Source organism: Meleagris gallopavo, chromosome 1 (assembly GCF_905368555.1).
Source record: "Meleagris gallopavo chromosome 1, MGAL_WU_HG_1.1, whole genome shotgun sequence".
Classification (NCBI taxonomy): Eukaryota; Metazoa; Chordata; class Aves; order Galliformes; family Phasianidae; genus Meleagris; species Meleagris gallopavo.
In genome coordinates this window covers 61700009-61722390 of record NC_139404.1, presented here as the reverse complement: position 1 = coordinate 61722390, position 22382 = coordinate 61700009, and the positions used below count along the sequence as shown (strand labels likewise).

The window sequence follows — 22382 nt, the reverse complement described above, 5'->3', positions numbered from 1 at the left end:
AATTTGATCATAGATTTTATAAAATAGAGAATTAAAATTGGAAAGAATAAATGCATGAAAGCTAACATTATACAGACATGTAATTATAATCTTGGCCCTGTAGCTACTTATACATGTAAGCAGCCTTACTGAAGTCAGAGAAAACTCTTTATGAACTTCAATGCTTACAAAGCTCAAAGCAATTCAACCGTTAGAAAAATTACAATATTAAAAGAAAGGCAGCTTTTGTGTTTTCTTTAACAAAGTAAAATCAAAAGGAGTGAAAAGTTACAAAATTTTAGCTGAGTTTTTCAATTATTCAACTTGAGGTATTTTGCTTGATTGGATATTTAACTGTATGATTTTGTATCATCTAGTTTACTGTATCTGTTTAGTAGTGCATTTATTGCACTACTCACGTTGGACAGAAGAGCAGAAAGCAGAGACTTCCTCCCCGGCCTTTCTGGACCTTCTTCTTGTTTTCCAAATGTGAAAAGGGTAGAGAAGGAGGCATGGGTCTGCAGGTTCTACAGGGAAGGAAGCAGGGGTAGGAAGCAGCAAGATGAATGTCTGCTGCCCTCCATCCCACATTGGCACACCTATCTCAACGGGATGGCTGCAGAGGAGCTATCTGGATTTAAGATCTGCACTAGCACTGAATTCTCTAGTTTTGGTGAAGCAGAAAAAAAAAAAAAAAAACCACCCTTGTCAGAGCAAAGTCATATGGAAAATGTTCAGGATTGTTTTAATTCAGTCTGAATAAAGGCAGCAAATCTTTCATTTATTTTTTCTTCTTTTAACTTATTTTTTCTTTCTAATGTAGGTTAGCTCAGATTGGAATTGAAAGATCAGAATCTTTTATTACAAAGAAAATTGCAAAGAGGCAGCTCAGCAATTTGTAACTTAGAAAGTGTCGAAAATGTAATTTTTAAAAATTATATACTTCCTCTTGCTTCCCTTCAGATAAAGCAAGTCTGAGAACCTAATCAATTCCCAACCAGTTCTGCTCTGCTTGGTATTCTCCATATTTTTCTTGGTTTTGCTAAATTTAGTGTGCATGAAAAACAATTCTCATAGCTCATCTCAGCCATTTGGATATCCAGAGAGCAGCATCAAGTAAAGTCTGATACCTCTCAGCACTGTCCTGGCTTAAATCTTTGAAATTTGGTTCTTAAAAATCATGACTTCAAACTCAGATAGGTGCCTAAAACTCCACATAGATTAATCCAACTCCGCACACTGGTCCCCCAGCGCCTTTCTTGTGTTGGAGGAAGCACCTCTGAAATCTCAAGAGTTTTCTTACCTAACTGTCCTTTCTCTGTCATAATGTTTCCTCCACTGTGAAGGATAATTTCATTCAGAAATGTTTTAGCTGTTGTAGAAATTTTCTTTTGATACTCTGTGAGGAAAGTTCCTAAATCCAGCAACAAAATCTTAAAATGGACATTCAGGCTTCAGTAGCCAATGTCCCTGATGATGTGTAAACCATACACCTAAGTCTAAGTATCTCACTTTGGCAGTGACAATTAATGCTCTGTGTACAAGGAGTGTTACCAGAGCATTTAACATAAATATGGTGCAGGCAGACAGAAATATATTTGCACTGAAAGCACTCACTTGTTATTCTATGGTTTTAAACTCATTCTTAAGCATCAGGCACTGATATGCAACGTGGATATAAATAAACTGTACAGCTTAGAAATGGACAGGATGGTGTAGGGGGATGAGCCACGTTCAGAGACAGATTTCTGTTCTCAGTTTTTAAGATGGAGACCAACAGGCTTTGCTACAGGCTAACATTTTAGCACATCTGGTGTTTAGTCACATGATGCCCATGTTCTTTTTCCTCGGTAACATAAAAAAAAAGCTTTAAAAAATTAAGGATTCTGGTTTTTTCCCACTAAGGAACAGAAATGAGATGTGCAAACAGAAAAGACCAGAAAGAAAGAGGAAGATGGCGTCAGTTTTTACAGCAGAACTAGCCAGCTTCCTCAACCCTTCTCTTCTCCTTAAAAAAAAAGTCAATTATCTGTCTTGTACATCCAGCCCAGAAACAGAAAAAATGAGAATTACATTTGAGAATGTAGAATATGAGGAACCAATCAGAAAATGCTGTGAAGGTCAACTTCCAGCATCCCAACTGTCAGCAAAAAATTTGTAAAGTTTGGACAAAGCTACATTGGCTGGAAGAAAACATTCTACCTGTTGGCAAAGAATACTTCTGCTTTCTTTAGAAACTTGCACAGCATTTTAGTGTCCAGTAAAAAGAGCCAATTCAATTCTTATACATTCACTTAGCAGTCTTTATATTTTCATGCCAACCGGAATGATTTCTTGGCTATGATGAGAGCTTCTGCTTTTAATTTCCAGTGTATCAAATGTTAACAGGATTATATTCAACTATTTACAGGATTTTCTACAAGCACACCAAGACTGTAGAAAGTACCTTTAAATGATGCAGCTGAAATGATCATATATAGGGGCCATTAGAGGACATTTGCAAGAAGTTAGAAAACCTACTATGCCTCATTCAAAGCAGCGTAATAACAGATTCCTGTCTTTCTCTGGAGAGTCTCCAGGGAGTTAATATATAAGAATTTTTCTATTTCTTTTCCATTGCAATCTCCTAAGAAGGCATGAGCACTTGGAATGATTACGTTATGCCTCCACCTGGGAAGGGCAGTATTTCATCATATATTTCACTGAGCAATGCTTTGAAGAAGCCTTTTTGGGTAATGCTAAAGGTGTCTTCCCCACTTTTGGCCTGAGGTCATGGGCATGCTTGTTAAAAGGGAATAAATCAGTTTCCAAGTTTTGGCCATGCGTTTCATTTCCCTTGAAAGCCCTCTCCCCAAGAGAACTTTGCTATTCTTCTTCAGATATGCTACTGGAAGTCTTGACAAAAGAAAATCCATGTCTGGTTGTCAGGTGTCTGCTCTTGTTTAGAAGCTGCTATGGGATACAAGTCTCCCAAGACACAAACTATAGTAGCTAGTAATGTTTCATGAGAAAAAGACTGAATTGTCTTCTTCCAGATATAATTTCACTGGCTTCAGTGAATTCACTTCACAAACATAATTGTGGGTGATAAAGCAGGCGCACACTGAGACATTCCTACCAGCATTTGCTTCAGAGACACACAAGGCACAGAGCCAACTCATTGCTGGTTTCCTCTCTCACCCATGGGAAGAGTGGAGAAGAATCTCCCTCAGCAAGGATACTTTTGTTGTTGGTTTTTTTGTTGTTGGGTTTTTTTTTGTTTGTTTGTTTGTTTTTTAAGCAAAACAGCCAGACCCTAACTAATTTAGCTAATCTGATTGCAAAATAGGCCCATGAAAAGGGTCTGAAGGTTATTTCAGAGCCTCCAGCTCTCCACATCAGCTACCAAGAGTTCTGGTTTCCACCAGCCATACCAGCTTTATAACACCAAAATCACCTCTTTGCTTTACCCTCACATAGGTGCTGGTGGAAATGGATCTCCGCCTGGGCAACTCCCTGCTCCTATTTAGCAGGAGGGCTGGCTGCTGCAGCCTGTGGCCGTGTTCCACTATGGACCAACAAAAAACAAATTTATTTGACACGCTCTTAGCTAAATTGCTATTTATTACTCCATATCTGAAATCATAACAAAGCATTTCAGATTCCTGGAAGGGACTTCTTGGGGGGGCTGAGTTCCAGAAATCTCTGAGCTCTCTGCAAGAGCACAGAATTTGATGTTGGAAACTCCAAAAACTAGCACCCAAAAATCTCAGTCAATTTTGAAAACTTCTCCCCACTGTTAAACAACACTACTATACAAATCACAGTATTTTATAAAGACAGTAGTGCCCTGTTTCCCTCTCATCAACATATGAAGCAGACAAACAAAACAGCACAAGACCCAAATAAACCAGCTAATTTATTTGGTAACATTGCACAGGCTAATTGATTTTCTTCTCTTGCTTCCCTCCCACATACAGGGATGAATGTGCTATGTGGACATTATTTACTCGGTGAATTAAGCAATCTGAGTTACAAGAAAGTTTTCACGCAAGCTATGAAACTTGTGTAAATTTCCAATTAATACAACTCCGATTAGCAACCAGTCTTTCCAACACATTCTTCTGCCACTGAACAAAGCAATTCAAATTCTGCAATTCAGATAAAAAATGATGCATATATGCAAAGCCTTTTCTTTCAGACAACAAAGCAAAAAGAGTAGCAAAAGAAACCAGTCTACATCGAACACTTACTTACTCCCCAGTTCGACCAACTTCCAGCTTTTTACACGCTTTTGCCATCACCATCATCCAGCATTTCTTATGCAACACTAACAGGCTAAATCCATACAGATAGCAAAATAAATTGACAACTCACTTGGAAAGACTTGACAAGTTCTCCCTGCAGTATGATCTGCTGATCATGTCTGTAGCGAATGAATCAGTGCAAACTGCTGCCAGCTCCAGGGAGAAAATGGACAGATGATCAGGGCGTGGAATGAGATAATAAAAATGCCATTATCCTTTTAGGCATGCGAGACTCATTGGATGCTCTTTCCACCCCACAGGTTAACCATTTGGCCGGTCCTGCTGCTCCTGTAATGACACTCTCTATTTGCCTATTGTGAGGCTCATTATCTATCCCGTATCCTCCTCCCCTTCCTCACCCCCCTCTGCTCCGAGATCATATGATTATTAGCTTTTGTGCTGTATTCTCTCTAATAGATGCTCTTTGGCTGGACCTCCAGTAACAGAAATTCCTGCAGATTTCTCAGCTGCTCAACTTGATCGACCAGTGCATGCTCCCCATCCAACTTTCACAAAAGAGTGCTTCTGTTTCAGCAAGTCAGTCCAAGCATGGAGCAGCCTGAGTGCTGCGCAGATCTGCCCTCACAAGTATTTGCTTGTAGGGAAGTCGCATTCCAGCCTGCAGAGAAATGATGAGGGGAGAGGACCCGAATATAAAACAATGGTCCAGGAAACAGTCCTCCCTTTTCATCATGAATCATTGCTTGAACATATTGCAGGCACTTGCATCCAGTCTGACTTGAGAAAGGTCACGCTGGATAAGGTAGCTCAAAAGACTAGAGGGTGACTGCCAAGCAGGAACAAATCCAGGGAAGTGGGAAGTAGCTGCAAGCTCAACGCAGTTAGGATAAAACCATCTCGTCTTTAGCAATGGGATTAAAAACAGGTCTGGAGCCAAATCAGTCCTAACAGACTCTCCTCATTGTTCTTCCATCTAATCCAGTGAATGAAGCAGAAAACAGAAATGCAAACAAAGTAATTTAAATGGACGCACCATGAGTTCCTGTGATTTCACATGCTTGGCTCTCATACCTCTTCGAGCCCTCGTATTGTGAGTAAACTGAAACAGCTTACTGTGCAGTCCCACAGCCATCCCACCCCAGGCTGCGATCTTGTTAAACTTCATAAATTACAAGGGTGGGTGTGGATGGATTAATTCTCCAAAGGGAAATCTGTCCTGTAAGCTTGCCCTTCTGTGAGAGAGAGTGAGCATGCTCAGCAGGTGGCACTCTTCTCTTGGAGTGAGCTGAGGCAGCCCTCTTCCAGAGTCCATAGAGGATAGAAGTTTCTGTGCAAGAAACCTACAACTGCACTTGGCACAGGGCACTGATGCTCAAGTACTGCAGCCAATTTATTTTTAGTACTTTTTTTTTCCCAAAAAACTTCTCTACAGTTTCCCGGAGATTACTTTTGTGAAAAAGGAAGTTTTGTGCTTTACAAATAAGCCAAGGGTTCTCATGCAAAGGCTCAGCTTTTTCACACACTTAGGATCAGGTTTGCCATGCTCCAAGAAATGGCTATATTTTCATGTGCGCTATCTGAAGCCTCAGACCCTTGATCTAGTGTTTAAAAATAAAACTTGCTTTATCTGTCTTTCAGTGTATAAAATCCAGAGGAATTCTGGGCTGAATTAAGAAAAAGCCTACACTGCTGAATGAAAATGGAGAAAAATATGAATTTTATTTTTGTGCTGGTAGAGAGGTCTGCAAATGAGATGAGATTACAGCAGGCAGTCCCACTCCAATTCTTTTACCTTGTCCTCAAGTGAAGGAGAACATGTAAGGCAATGTGAAAGTGTACAGTTCTTGTAAAATGCTGGTGAAAAGGGATTCTCCTGAGAAGACTCCTGGAAAAGGCATTTCATGATTGGGGAATTACAGAAGCAAAATTCTTCCCTCTAGAAGTGCATTAGTTAAATAGAGATTGTATCACTGTTCTGCCAAAATATACATTTTAATCAGATGCCAGATTCAAGAGATGATGTTTATGAAACTGCAGACTGGGCTCCAAAGCAGCCCTAATTTCTAATAGAGGTCTGCATTTACAGACCTAGTTAATGTGTCATAGAAACAAATAATTTTTTTTTTTTGAGTGGGTTCTAAACACTTTTCAATCCACTCTGGATTATTGGGGTTATTGCACATGGCTCACAAACAAAACAGCTTTCACATGGGATACAAATAAGTGCAAACTGATTTCTGCTAAAATCTTACAGTATTTTTTCAAAGAAGAAATACTCCCTGACTAGACATGAGCTTGAGTAACCTTCTCTAGGTGGCCCTGCTTGAGCAGGGGTTGGATCAAGTGGTCCCCAGAAGTCCCTCCCTAGATTGACCACTGTGATTTTGTGAACAGTTCCAGATACTTCTTAACATCCCACTGTCACAACTGCCATGCAAATTCTGGCTATGTGTGGCAAATCCAACCTATTTATTGGGTCACTATGAGCAAGAGAAGCTTTTTGCACTTGTAGTAAACCCCAGAATGGTTTTAAACTACCCTCCTTAGACTAGCACAGACAGAAGAATTCCAATTAAAATCCCAAATAATGTTTTGAATTAGAAAAGTCTGGAGGAGAACTTCCTGTCTAGATGAATCACAGTGATTTACATAGTCTATTTTTGACTTGAAGCAAGACTTCTAACAGAAAATTGGGTCTCCTTGCTTACAGTTTCTATCTCTACAGCACTACTGAGAACTGATGGCTTTTGTCTATTGAATTCTTAAGCAATCAACGCTGACCACGTAAGTGTATCCTCAACTTATGTGCCTCCTTTGCCTACAGATGAAAAACTGAACATAATAAGGCGAGAAAAGCTCCAGCCCCAAACTGTAGCAGTCTCTCTGCCCAACTGGTTGTAGCATTCATTTGTAAAAGGTACTCTTGTCAGCAAGCGCTTGGAAAACTCTGCAGGTTCACATACCAAGTATTGGCTTTGAATTCAACAGCGCTAGTGTTGATTATTTTTTTCCACCCAGAAATTTCAATAAGCAAGACTCACCACATGTGCAAAGTCTCAAGACCCAGCATGCAATTCTAGACACAGGCCTGTTAAGTCTACTGCATACAGGCAATGAGCATGTTGGTAATGGGGCTGGGCAAACCTGTGCTTAGTGGCATAACATAGCCAGTGAGTGTCCAAGAGACTTCACCTTCAGCCATTCTCAGAGTTGTTTAAGTCGTAAGGCCCTTTTAGCTGAGGAATATCACTGCTTTAACATGGACATTTTGTAATTCAGTTTGCAGTACAAAGGAGCAATCACCATGGACAACACATGTAATACTAACCATTCACATTCAGTTGGGTGCAGACTCAACAGCTCTACAAATTTACAGCAATGCTGAACTGGTTCTCCTGAAAGAGACTGACACTGAACTTTGCTACACTTGTAAACACCTTCAAGAGAAGGGGTGGAGGAGTGGATCCTTGCACTTAATAATTACATTATATTAAAGTCAAATATTTGTTATTTACTTTCTTCAGTAAATTAACTGCGAGGGATGTATAATCTCTCTTTTGGCCCTGACATTGCCCATGTTGCATATGGAGCAGCAAGAGGCAAATTACCTTCCCTTAGAACATTTTGAATATTCACATGGGCATCTAAAGGATGAAAAATGATGGTGACAGAGCATGCATGTCTCACAACCTGTTTTCTTTGTATGTTCTGATGTTTCTGAGATGATTACTTGCTCTAGAACGCCAAGATCCCTGAGCAAGAAAACAGAAAGAAAAAAAAGGTAAACACAAACAAAACTAGGACACTTGAAAGGAGTCATTCACACCAATGAATTTAAGTCAAACAGCTCTGTGAGAGTCTAGGCTCATATGTTACAACAAATTACAGGGCCTTTCGTAGCTTGTCAACATTAAGCCTAGCAAAATGAGGAGGAGGAAGGAGATGTGAGAGCTTTCCAAAAGGAAATTATTACTGGGAAGTTCCAACATCTCCTCATACTAACAATAGGAATGTCCAGAGGTCATCCAGAGAGCCACTTCACATTTTGTTTGTTATTCTTACTTTAACCATTCTTGCATGTGAGATAGAGTTTTCAGTGGGCTGATCTCAATAACCCTTGGATCCTTTTTCTTCTGAGACTAGAATGTATTTAGAATCTGACAAAGGCACATGCATAGCCTGGACCATGACTTCCCATATGTAGCCTATTCCTCTCTGCATCTGTTTGTTGACAGTGGATTCTGTCTTTCACTGCTCTGCCCACTATTCTCGTTCTGTATCTCAAATACTCCTAGGTTTCTATAGCTCTGTTAGTTCTTTCCCAAGTTGAGGCAGTTTTAAAACAGGAAGGCAAACAACTTGCAGAAATACACCTAATTTGTTTCAGTGACAGTAAACAGCTCACCGTGCACATCCCTCCTTTTGTGCCACTAGTCTGAAATAAGTAGGTAGACTTGCAGAGATCTTTGCAAAGCTACTGGCATTTTCTTTTGCAAGAGAAACAGAACTCTGTTTTTCATGAAAATCCATTCTAATGACATCAACATCTGCTCCTTGTTTAAAGAATATTTTTAACTGTTCCCTCTCTGGGAAAATGAAAGATGCCACAGTGTCTTTCATGTTCTCATGGAGCAGAAAAACTGTTGGCTTTTTTAAGGTCCGTTCTGAAATGCCCCAGCAGTTTACTGCAGGGAACTCAGTGTATGCATCTCACAGGGCAAAAAGAATCTGTATTCATCCTCCTCTAAGACTTAATTTTAGGACACTGGCATGTAAGTAGAGATTTAATTTAACAGATGAACAACACTTGGCATATTAACTCATCGGCAGTAGGTAGAGTCTGGCAACCCATACATAAGGTCTTGGAGGAAATCTCTTGAGTACTCATAAAAATAAGAGTATGCTCTTCATCATCAAATAATGCTGAATTGTCTCTTTACAGTTGTTTATTCCGGGTCCAGTTTTAAATATCTCAAGTAATGGAGAATCTGCATTTCTCAGTGGGAAGACTTCTGCAGTCTTACAGAGTTCAGTAATAAGAAGCCATTCTATAGCTATGACATCTATTTCTCCTTTTTTTTTTTCTTTTCAAATGGTAAGTCGTCGTTATTTCTACCTGGATGCCTATGGAAACTGCAGCAATGCCAGAAATTTGAATGTACTTAGTGGAAACTGCAAGTAATACTTAACCTAGCCACAATATATTTGAATATATATATATATATATATATGTATATAATATGTAATATATATCTATATAGTACATATATTATGTATTACATATATAGTATACATATATATATGTATATATATATGTATATATATATATGCATATTCAAACTGTAATCGGTAGTCTTGGTTTTGTGCATACGCAGGTGCAAATCATGGAAGCGCATACATACAGAGTTTGCATGCTCACATAGACACATTACCATGTAGCTAATGACTTAGCAGGCAACAGAACTATTTGCATAGGCAAATTCTACAGGATTGGAAATGTAAACCTGAACATCAAAATGTGAGAGTCTGAAGCCCCTGAAATGTTAAACACTTAAAATAATATATTCCCAGGTACTGAAGACCCATCTAGAATCCATGTGAGGGAAGCATTCACAAAGCTGTCTTTAACTTTTCCCAGTGCTCATGTACTACCACTTCTGAGTGACAGGCTCTATCCCCCATCCCTGAGCCATCCTTCAGAGGAGCCCATTTCTCTCCAGCCTCCAGAGCAGTGCAGGGCAGGGCCTGTTTCCCCACTTTCTTTCATGTCTATATCATTGTGCTTTACAAAGTTTCAGGGAAGCCTGCCAATTCTCACAGAGATAAAAAGCAATACATTATTTTGGCTGGCAAATTTTAAAATTTGCTGGCTCTCATTTATACCTGAACTATAGTATGCTTGGAGCAGTAACTGCTATTAATAAATTTCAGCTTTCACAGGGAGAAGAATAATATTCAAATCCCAGAAAATTGTGATTGGTCTTGTAGGACTTCTGCTTGCAGCCATGTATTATAATACTTGCAGAGTCCACAAAACAGAAAGCTGAAAAAACTGTCAGTAGTGTCAATACGAGATCTCTTCACCTCAACTGTTTCTGACAATAGTTAATTTCAATAACACTTTCAACAACAGGTTGCATATAAAATTATTCACCTTATTTTTAATACACTAACAGCCATGCTCTGAACAGTATTAATTGCTTATTAGCCACAAAACCCAGAAAGAGCCACAATGTGGTAGATGAATACAAGCATACAGAATATGCTGTATCCACATGTCTAGCCAAAGGAATTTACAGCCTTGACTCTTCTTCTGAGTGGGGATGGGTTAATGCACATGCTTTAACAGATGTCCCAGTAAACAACAGGAAAGCTGGAAAAGGTGAAGCATAGGGCCTGTTCACCCTTGTATGTCACCACAGTCAGTGAGAGTATCTGCTGTCTCACTTCAGTCTGAAGCCATGGTCTGAGTCCAAGCTTTGGGTTTGGTCCTTCTTTGCTGGAATAGTTTATATAAATGAGTGCACAGGCAGACACAGAGCTCTGGAAAGGGAAGAGCATTTCCTGCTGGGTCAATTTATGGAGACATTCCTGTACCAAGAGCTCCTGTCTTATTATTCTCTAAATTTTACTGGTGAACAGCATCCAAGCCCTGGTCCAGACCTCAGCTTCACAAACAACCCAATAAACTCTGCTAGCAAAGCTATCCACTGTAGCCACTGACTGTACAACAACTTATGCCACTTGAACAGCTCAGAGGCATTTAAAATGAAAAACTTAGACTCAAAATATTCAGCCTGGGCCTTCTTGTCCCTGAACTTAGTTTAAACGTATTAAGATGGAGCTTCAGACCAGGACTGTGCTTCACGCAGATTAACGATCAGTTAAATTCCTGGCTGGATGGCTTGTTCATTTTTAATATCTGGTAATGGCCCTTAGGTGTTTTGGAATGGACTTTATTTCACTAACTGCACGGGGATTACCGACTAACCGGATGCTCCCAGGAACCCTCAGAGAGCAAACAGTGTCAGTTTATTTAATAACTTTCAAAGTGAAACTAAAATCTTGTCCAAATCATGTCTCCTCTGATTTAATTAAAATGCACCACACATACTGCACTGCTCTGTTAATCATTAACAAAGTTAATTGAAGACAGAAGATGTGTCTTTTCTTTCGTTCAAAAGCCTCCAGCCAGTAGAAAACTTCAAAAAGCATTCCCAAAAAAGACCAATATGATTTTTGTTAGAACGGCCAATACGTCAGTATGGTTTTTTCCTCTTCTTCTGTATTTCTGACTCCTATAAGAATGTTAAAAGAGAGGGTGTTTTTTTTTTCCTTGCTTGGCAAAATACCTTTCCCAAATTTTCTAAATATTGCCTGGTATTTGCGTCAATATGACAGTCATTGGGTTTGACAGGAATCAGATTGCTAAATCCACAGAAAAATGCTTTGGAAATTAGGGGCTAGTTATACATTAAATTCCATTCAAATCCGCTTCAGCAAACTGGCAAGGAGTGGATCTGAACCATCTCTGTTATCCATTCACTGCTGTGGTTCACAAGAGGTTTCTCGAGCACACTGACCTCGAGGCCAACTTTTAGACTGACTCACACAAGACTCCTGCTGTCTGATAAACATCATAAGCTCTCCTGTCCCAGTCCATTTTCACTTTCCAAGATGACCTAGCAACTCATGAAACATATTCTCCCAGTGCAGCAAGCCTTTCCATCTTCTTCCAGGAAGGAATCAAATAGGAAATGAAACAATGTTAGAAGTATAACACTTCGTGGACTATTCAAGAAACAAAGTACATCCAGCATCTATCTTTCCAACAATTCTCCTTTTTTTTTTTTTTTTTTGGAGGAGGAGGAGGAGGAGGAGGAGGAGGAGGAGAGGAGGAGGTGAAAAATTCATTCTTCACTGTCTTCAGGTCTTAGGAAATCTATACAAATGCTTCCAGTCTCATCGGTACAATTGTTATCTAATAGGATTTCCCTCTTGAAAGCAACAAAGGGTCAAGGCTGAGCTCTTCCACAAGGCCTGTCATATCAGGTCAGGATAGCACTCCATCAAGGCTAGATTCTTGCCTCCAGCTATGGCTCATGCCTAATGTTTTAGAGTAAAGCAGTAGGAAAAGAAAAAATCACACTGCACCTGGCCCACTGAGCAAAGCTCTCCCTACACAGTAAAATTCCTCTGAGCTTCCTACAGGCAGGCAGCTGGGGCTCTGCCACATGCACTCCAGAGATCTTGAAAATAAAATAAAAGAAAAAAAACTAATTTGTTGCAGGGTAATACACATAAAAGGGCACCAAGCAGCTAAAATGAAATCAACATAACATTCAGTATTTGCATCACAGCATGCACATCAGGACATAATGATCTGGGGACTTAAATAAATCCAGTATAATAAAAAAAAAAACAAGTGTATTTTCCTCAGCAACACCCAGCACGTCGTTGCCAGTCAGCACCATGGATGGGAAGTCCTGGATAACAGACCCAAATGCTCTAGCATCTGAGCTGTTTGCCAGTCAGGTAGCAGAGCACGAGGAAAGCCACACAGCTCTGATCTGCTCGGTCCACTGGAGCCTCCAGCATGTGTACATAGCCTTGACTTCCCTGGAGAGCATAAAATGGTGAGCCACACAATAGGCAGGCCCACGTGAAGGAAGAAGAGGAGCTGTAATCCCTCATACTCTACTAGGCTCGTTTTCTTAATTTTCTATGTCTGCTTTGGTTTTCATTTGTAAAAATTTTATAAGTTAAGGCATCCATGAAGAAATGCATTTGTAAACAAACGTCTGGGCGGTACTCTTATAATAGAGGTTGTCTCAATTCTTTACCATTGCTTATGGAATGAGGCAAGCTTCTCCTCCAGTCCAGTGCCAGAGTTAAAATCTGAAGCAGCACTGTGCAGGTAACAGGCGAAGTCCTTTATCTGCAGGACTGCAATGTAAGCATGTTTCCCTTACACATCAGGGTCACATCCCCTCCTTCAAAGTCTAACCATCAACTCAACACTCAAGAGACCTGTTGAAATTGAGGTCATATGATGAAGGTAACCTTGGAAAAACTTGAGCCACAATGGGGTGACAACATTCCCACCTCTTCTCTTCAGTGGGTGTTACACACAAGCTTACCACATGCCTAGTTAAGCATCCAAGCAGTTTTGCAGGAAGCTAAGTAATAAAATTAGAAAAGGCTTAGAGATCTGGGAGCAGGGAAAGCAAATGTGTTCTTCTGTGTTTGTTAGCACTTGTAGCACAGCATTCATTGTGTATGAAAAGACACCGTTCACAAACTTACACTAGCCAGAGAAGTTTTTTGCTACAAGAAAGTGGAGAAGGGACCTCAACCTCAACTGTTCCTTCACTAGGCACCACAAAACATCTCCCCTTTGCTATTACTATACTCAGGGAAGCCCTTGGCAGTCCCTGCTGGATGGGACAGTCTTAAAACCTACGCAATCTCCCACCAACCAGTACTCTCCCTTTCCATTCTGTTCCTGATATTAAGACTGAAAAATTGTCTAGAAGTGACAAAACAGAAATTTAACATTTTCCCAAAAACAGCTCACGAACTTGTCTTCAAGGAGATTTCAATAACATAGCTATCAAAAGAGTCCTTAATAGCAAATTGAGGAGTAGAGCTTACAGAGAAAAATGTCAGTCACAGGCCACAAAGAAAACTCATGATCATTTTCTAATGGCAAACCTTCCTTCAGATCTGAAAAAAACTGCAATCATATTTCTAAAGCTGTAGCTATAGCTTCGCAGTGATGTTTTGTGCACTGAGAGATGGCTTCAGAACATCACGTTTTATGAATAAACTTTATGAGATGGGAAGGACTCCAGGAGCTTCTTTTCCATGCGCTCTTCTGGGGTTTAGATGTTCTGTAGGGATTAATGCTCATGCAGTACTATAACCTCCTTTCTGGAATGAGTAATTATAACAGGAACATACCCTTCCAGTTTAAACAACATCCATTCTGAAAGTGAACGTTTTCTGTCACTTCAAAGTGCAGACAACTGGAGACAAACCAGTTCTTAGAGTACCATCTCTGCATTTACAAAGGGACAAAACTTCAGTTTTTAAATACATCTGAGCTGGTGCCAATGTTTCAAACAAAAAACATCTTCATCAAAATGAGAAAAAAAAAATAGCAGAATTGACAATCTTGTGCTTTAAAAAAAAAAATCTGGAAAGAAACTTGATTGACACTTAAAGGTTTTTAAAGAGAGATAATTACCAAATCTCTCTAAAATGGCCACTAGAAATTTTAACTCTCTAAAACTCTTGAGAACCATTAAAATCATGTTTCCACTAAACATTTCAGGAGAACATAAAAGAGAGAAATCGGAAGTATTTTGAGAAACTTGGCAGAGTTTCAAACATCTGTAATACTTGAGAACAACCTTCTCACAAAAAAAAAAAAAAAAAAAAAAGGTTTGCAGATTTTCCATCAACATTAGTTCATTTAACCAAAGGAAGACTTCAGGATTTGGTCAAGTAGAAAGCAGAAAATCCCATCAGCTTCAAATGCCTAAAATTCAAATGCCTAAAATTCAAATGGAAGTATTAAACTGAATTCATCACACTTCGCCAACAAGTAAGATAACAAACTATTGATAAGATGTCCTGTGATAAAACTTAGATCTTTTTTAATGTCGAATCTCTTGAAAAGATTGTTTCAGGCTCTAATAAGATAGATGCTATCTCAGCAAGGGCTTCTAAAGCCTCCAAAGTGCTCTGAAACCAATCAAGGATCTTTGGGCTTTCCCAGTGTGTTTAGAAAAAGGAAGGAGAGCCAAGATACATACTACTGATATGCTCATTAAAACCACGAAGAACACCGATACTCGTGCAAAGTATACTGCATAATCAAAGCCAAACAGTTCTTGGGTGGGTGCTTAATGGGTTCCCGCCTTGGCACAGGATTCAGAACAGGAAAGTAACTCCTTCTTCACGCTGTGTGGCTCTGCCCTAGCTCTGGCAGCCTGCATTAGGTAGTCATAGTAGGAGATGCTGCCCAAAGGACACCCTGCTCCCTTCCTCCTCACCCACCATGCATCCCAACCATCCTCCTGTATGTGCAAGGAGGAGTTGGCAGTGGCACATGCAGCCCAAGGGAAAGGAAAGCAACATGCCGAGCCCTCATAAGGGAAGCACAGCATTTATGCAGCCAAGGCAAATGGGAAATGTGCAGCTGTGTGGCATTCTTTTCCAACTGTGTGGGCTTCTTTTCCTGTGCATGGCTCTGCGGGCCTTGAACCTGCCCTGATGGAGCCATCAGGTTGGAAGGGACCAACAGCAGGTTCTACTTCATTCAAATACCATCATGAGCAAACACTCAAAGACTCCTTCAGCGTCACTTAATAGGATTTAAATGAACAACAGCAACACTGGGAATCCTATAAATAAACATCTGGCCCGAGCTAGACTTGAATTGAAATAATAATAAACAGCAGATATTCTGGGATAGAATGCAAGAAATTAAAAAAAAAAAAAAAAAACTTCATATGATACTTTGATACTTTACCAGTATTTTATCCTTATCAGTAATCAGTATTATTTAAACGTGTTCCTCTTAAACATAATGCCTTCCCAAAACCCAGCTTCATCCACATTTTTACATTTGAATCCCAAGTTCATTTTTGGAAAATGCAATTCTCAAAAAACAAAATTTAAACAATATATCTCTCAAATAACACAAATTATACAGTATTTTCTTTCTCCATTCTTCCTTAGGAGGGAAAATATGAGCCATAATAATTCCCAGATAATTTACAAAATCAAAATAGGAATGCTATTTGAAACATTATAATCTTTTCTGGTTTTTTTTTTTTTTTTTTTTTTTTTTTTTTGTTTTTTTTCCTCTAAAATCTTTCTGGAAAAAAAAAAATCATCTCTATTAAGATGTGACATTCAAAATTTCAAGGATAAAAAATTCTTTAGAGGAAGTCAAGAGAAATTGATTCATCTCGGAAGATAAGCTTGATCCTTGACTGTGACCTGGCTACTCATGATGTACATGACAAAGCTTAAGAGGGTAAACGTGATTCTCAGAGGAGTACGGTGCATTTTTGTTTTTAGAAACTCTACATTTAATTGAAATGAGAGATAAAGAAAACGATCCTTTGATGAACAGGGACTGGCTTTAGGCATTTTCTTATCAAGATGGCCATGTTCAGAACCCACCCACCAACATACCAGAAACCACAGTTGGCAAAGGCTATATGCAAAGGCATTTCCTGAGTTCTGACTTTCTAGCTGAGGGCCAGATGCTTCATGATCCTTTCTTAAAAGCGCAGTTAAAGAAGTGGGTGTACAGAGCCTGGCCTAATCTTGCATGTTCTATGTAAAGACCCGGCAGTATCCCAACCACATGCTTGACATCAAAGAGGCAGTGGTCCATTGCTATATTCTCAGGAGTTCCCTGTTCCAGTGGACCAACAGTCTACATTTTCTACCCCATCACCTTATAAGCTACCATTTACAACCTAAAGCTGCTATATTAAGTAGTGATTATTGCGGTTCCCTCCCCTATGATGTGCCAAAATTCCACAATAAAAGGAAGAGCAAATATTATTATAAAAAGTAAACAGCAGCTGAAGGGTTTAGAGAGAAGTTTACTTCTAACCTACACCATGCTCTACCTACACCACTTGCAACAAGATACTTCCAGCTTTCTCTCCTATTATCTCTAGTATATAATAGGATAATTACCAGTGTGAAATTATCCAAAAGCTCTTAGCTCCTTAGAAGTGAAAGATTTCTAGGAGGACTTAGAGCCTTATAAAAAGACCGTCCAAAACTTTCTACAGGAACAAAAAATAAATTGACAGTTATTAAAAAAAAAAAAAAAAAAAACAGTCCCTGCCCTACAAGATAATCAAAGAAAGAATAGGCTATCAATTTTGAGCTTTCTCATACTGAATAAAGAAAGGCAGCTTTTAAACAGAGGTAAAAATAGACTACACAATTTGCATGCGAAACTATAAGGCAGATCACAAAAAATTCCATAGTGTGGCTGGCTAGAGATGTAACAAACTCTTTGCCCACACATGTACACGATTCATGCTTATAATACTATCCCATGTATACATATTACTCTGTGTCAATCTGCAATATGCCATTCAACATGTCTGCCTACAAATATCAAGCATAGAGTGAAGGAGAAAAGCATGTTAGGTTAAGAGTACAGCTTCAACAAGCCAAAATCAGATTCCCAGAGCATCCTGAATTCTGCTATCTTGAGCCTGTGCATTATAGTCCTTTGTGACCTGGTGAATCCAGATGTAAGCAGTGTGATGGACTAGAATCATGATAACGGAAATTCGTTGCCACAGACCTTTTCTCTATACGTTGCCTTTCTATGGCAGTGTCTTGTAGGGCAGGTCTTTCACAGAAGTTACCCTAATTCAGCAGCATTTAATCTCCAAGTAAGATAACTAGGAACTCTGCATGAGAAAAGCCATTATATAGTCCCATCTTTTTGAATCCATCTAAACACAAAGATCTTGGCTGCATATGGCCAAAGTCAAGCAGAGAACTCTACAGGCAATTTCCTGCAGTGAATAGGCGACTTAAGCATTGCCTGTGGGTCTTTAGCTGTGGTAATCATGCAGGTGAAGCAGGATTAAAACAAACAGAACCAAGATCTAATCAATAAGCGTAATCAGATATCATATTGGTACCATATGTTAACCACTCCATTGGCTTTCTCATAAGAGACTGAGACATGTCATATGAATTCAGAAATTATTTTCAGTAAATTCAGCCTCATTATTTAAAATTAGGCTAAACATTCAGTAGTATTTAAAACTCTCTGTTTTATCTTTTCCTTGTGAACAGCTTACTTACAAATATAGGTTGGAAAAAGACATTGCCTGAGTAAATCAAAGCATATTATCATCTATCCCCTGTTACATGGTATGCCTCTTCTCCAAAATTATAAGTTGGATGACTGTATTTCTAATCCACTTTTCCACAGTGACAGTAGGCTGCCAGTAAGAAGTCATGCCCTATTTCTCCATGTGCACTTCTGTAACTGTCAACAGCCTCCTTCAAGAAAAACATTTCTAGTGCAGGTAAAACAGTAACAACTAATCATCTCACAACACACAATATTTTATTTGGACTATTTACCAGCTGAAGAAATTTATAACGATAAAATGTTAGGGTTCCCTCCTATCCCGCCCTCACACCCCTATACACATTGTTACTCCTGAAGCTGGATGATAAATGTACCCAGAAGAAATATTCTGAGAAGTGCACTCAAACCTGTCATCTCAAATTGATGGCTGTGTTCATTTCCTTTCTTGTATTTGCACCAGAAAGGAGACAATCATCCGTAACTACCACAGCTCTGTTGACAATACACAAAGCAGAGCAGAGAGCACTATGCCTTCCCTCTTGTGATTTTGGTTCTCTTTTTGGATAAAATACTAGCCAGATAAACAGAACAGTTTATGATGGACAGGCAGGTATTATATGTTTTTTTCCAACATCTGCCCTATACTGATTTTGATTCCAGTCATATTATAGCTTGGGAGAAAAAGAAAAGGAAAAAAAAAAAAGGAGGAAAAAAAAAAGAAAAAAAAGAAAAAAGGAAGCAACAGTTAAACAAAGTACTTAGCAAAACATTTGGATTCAGGCTCTCAGTCATGCCCTTTAAAGCTATTATTTTAAAAATATTTATGCAGCAGAAGCATTTCTCCTACACGTAAAAAATCTTGAAAAACAGGAAAAGGAAATTAATGCTTCCTTCAAAATTAACCATTACTGGTATAGTATTTAGTCTGCTACTGTGATACTCTACTGTGCCTTCACCTTTGTCTGTATCTATAAGATTCTGCATTGAATTTTATAGTCATGAGCTATCCAAAAGTTTCAAAGGAAGAATAAAGACAAGCATTTTCTCTGATGTAAAACATTTTTAAATCATTTTTAAATTACCATCAAATTACACTGAACATTTAAAACAAACAACAAAAAAAATATTGACATCAAGATAATATTTTCAGAATTTAACACAGAATTTTGAGAAATTTCCAATCTCTCACCTGTGCATTCAGATGGCACAGCTGTCATCAACACAGGCCAATCAGTAAAGTTTCTTTTGCTTTCTCAGTGTTTCTAATCTATCAGCTTCCATCCATCTCACAGCATGCAATCACCTTGCAGTACTATAGAGAAGACTCTCCACACCCCTTCTGGCAATTCCATGCAGTGCTAGGAATCATACAGAATCATAGAATGGCCTGGGTTGAAAAGGACAACAACAGTCGTCTAGTTTCAATCACCCTGCCACAGGCAGGGTCACCAACCACCAGACCAGGCTGCCCAGAGCCACATCCAGCCTGGCCTTGAATGCCTCCAGGGATGGGGCATCCACAGCCTCCTTGGGCAACCTGTTCCAGTGTGTCACCACCCTCTGTGTGAAAACCTTCTTCCTAATATCTAACCTCAATCTCCCCTGTCTCGGCTTAAAACCATTCTCCCTTGTCCTATCACTATCCACCCTTGTAAACAGTTGTTCCCCCTCCTGTTTATACATTGCCCTGAAATATTGGAATGCCACAATGAGATCTCCCTGGAGCCTTCTCTTCTCCAAGCTAAACAAGCCCAGTTCCCCCAACCTTTATTCATAGGATATATGATGTATGTGACCCCCATACTTGCATTAGTGGAATTAAAACTGTGACAAGTTTGATCAAAACAGGCTGAACAGGCTAAGATTTAACTCTAATCTCTTGCAGATTTCCTGAAGAAATGCAAAGAGACATTACAAACCTACTCAGCCTCCATCATAGTAAAGCTCTTCAAAACCCCGCTTAAATCCTGTGGACAGCCATTCAAGTGTTATAGCCTGCATAGGTCAGCTGGAAGCTGCCACAGAAATTTTGAAGTCATCCTTCACTAAGGAAAGTGTGGTAATGATATTGTCATTTCACAACACACTGCAATCCAAAGATGGGCATGTCTACTGCTATTAAAATGCTGGTATTTTTACATGAGTAGAAGGTTCAGTTTGCATCAGGAGCAGCAGTAGAAGACTTCTAGCAGAGTTCTAGACAGTGCTGAAGGAATCAAGGACAACATGGTGTGCATGGAATGGAAAGGATTGTAGAGATAGCTCCTCAAGCTATTACAGATCATCCTAAAGAGACAACTAAAATTAAAATTATCCATTAAAATACTTCTCTTTCATCCTACAGACTATGCACAGGAGAATATCTGTAACACAAATTCTTACTCGTGTTAAATCAACCATTACTTGTCCTAATTGCTCCTAAGAACTCTAACTAGAAGGTTTGATAATGCACTGGCTGTATTTTGCAATCTTCTACATGTCTGCTCAAGTCTCTTTTATTGAAGAGCTATACAACAATGTCCCTGAGAAAGATCAAGCCAAATTTAATCTTTATGCAGTTTCACTGATGATAGTGTCTCCATTCAATTACGTCTTGCATTCAGTTCATGGAGGGTAGCCCATACACAGCAGATGAGTGGATATGGTGCTTTGTTTGAAATGTATTTTTCAATTTTCACCCTACACATTTGTAGATATGCTACTTTTTAATTCCGCTGCTTTGGTTTAGTCCCTAAGAATGTATGCAAAACAGTAATATTAAAGAAATTTTGCCATTACAATATCGTCTCTTGCTTTAAAACAACATGCCTTTTGCTTCCATATTGCAAGTTAAAAAAAAATTGAAGATATAAACAGCTCAATACAATGGGCCTAAAAATAGACTCATCATTCATGGATCAAGTCTTACAAATTATGTGTGCAGTAGCAAAATTCTGCAAAAAAAAGTCCTGCTGTGACATTTTCATTTCCATGAGTGCCATACTACTAAGTGAGATGGATTCTGTTATGATTACTGTGACTTTGAATATTATATAACTGCAGCCTGGGAGGGATTTACTGTTGAAAAAACTTCATGTAAAACAAAAAAATTAAGGTACTAATGTTCATGACAGAAGGGGGAAATTTGATCTTGTCACATTCTAGACAACAGAGAAAGGAGTAAAATCCTAAAATTTAATGTAGCCACAGTTTCATCAGATAAGAAAGGCAAGAGACTGCAAAAGAAATCATTTGACTAAATCCCATAAAGTGAGAATGTGAGAAACTTGGTGGTCTCCAGCCAGATTTTAGTGGACACGTTACACCTGGCACCCATGAGAGCTAACTCAGCAAAGCTGCCTCTCTGTCAAGACTATGGCACATGCAGAAAAATTTCATGATGCTCCCTGCGCCTTTTTCTTGAGAGTATCCAGCATGGCTGCAGTCCACCAGCTTTCTCCTTGCTGATTCTGACAGTTTCTGGCCTCGCTGGTGGAATATCACAGCCAGTGCTGATCCTGGAGCAAGAAACGAAGCTGAGTCCACTGGTTGCTGCTCCCCACAGGTTTTGCCCACCCATGGCAAGAGCCCCCCAGGATAGCTGAGCTTATAGCATGCTCATCAGCTCTACTCCCTATGCTCTTCCCCATGTGTTTTTTTGATGGCTTTCAGCAAAGACCTCCCTGGAGTACAGAAACCTGCCTGTGTTAGGTCATCAGCTACCTCTGGGCAGGAGACCTCAGTCCTTTGACCTGGCTACTTGTTTACCACAGTTTCTCCAGCAAGGCCTATCAGAGCACCCAACTTCTCTCGAGCCAGGAAGTAGACAGCATGTTTCCCTAACATTTACAACTGTTTTGAAGGTTGTATTCTCTATTTAGCAGTAATGTTTAATAACCTCTTATCTTCTGGGAAACAGCTTTATACATGCGAAACTAAACCCTGATCTTTATGAACGTCACACTGCTCACTTGGCAAGCCTTTCAAGCCAAGGTGCAGTCTGCACTAAAAAGCTCTTCCATCCTCCAAGCTTCTTCTCTCACATTGTCAGCACTGCAGGCAGGCTGTGCAGCTGCCATCCCTTTTGTCAGGGGTGTCAGAGTTCCAGAACTGCGGGGCATGTGCACACATCTACCTACATATTGATGCAACAAATGCAAACACAGTATCCAACCTGACAGCAACATGAGCTGTCAAAATACAAACACTATTTCCACAAAGCCAACGGCACTGTCTGTCAAACAGGGCAGGCGGTTCATAGGCCACAGATCCTACCTGTCCTCATCACCTCCACAGAGGAG

At 39.5% G+C, this 22382-nt stretch overlaps 1 protein-coding gene across 11 annotated transcripts in view; it reads right to left on the bottom strand.

The window, feature by feature from the left end:
• CALD1 (caldesmon 1) overlaps nucleotides 1–22382 on the bottom strand; it is a 183421-nt gene that overhangs the window by 49929 nt on the left and 111110 nt on the right. Inside the window, exon 1 of one of the 11 annotated variants that reach the window (XM_085230702.1) lies at nucleotides 4336–4540. The exons of 9 other annotated variants lie outside the window; for them this stretch is intronic. In XM_085230702.1, coding sequence (XP_085086828.1) covers nucleotides 4336–4382 — 47 coding nt within the window. In that variant the 5' untranslated portion in view covers nucleotides 4383–4540. Of the gene's footprint in view, nucleotides 1–4335; nucleotides 4541–22382 lie in introns of those variants that run through there. One more of the 11 variants, XM_085230671.1, reaches the window with a different exon arrangement.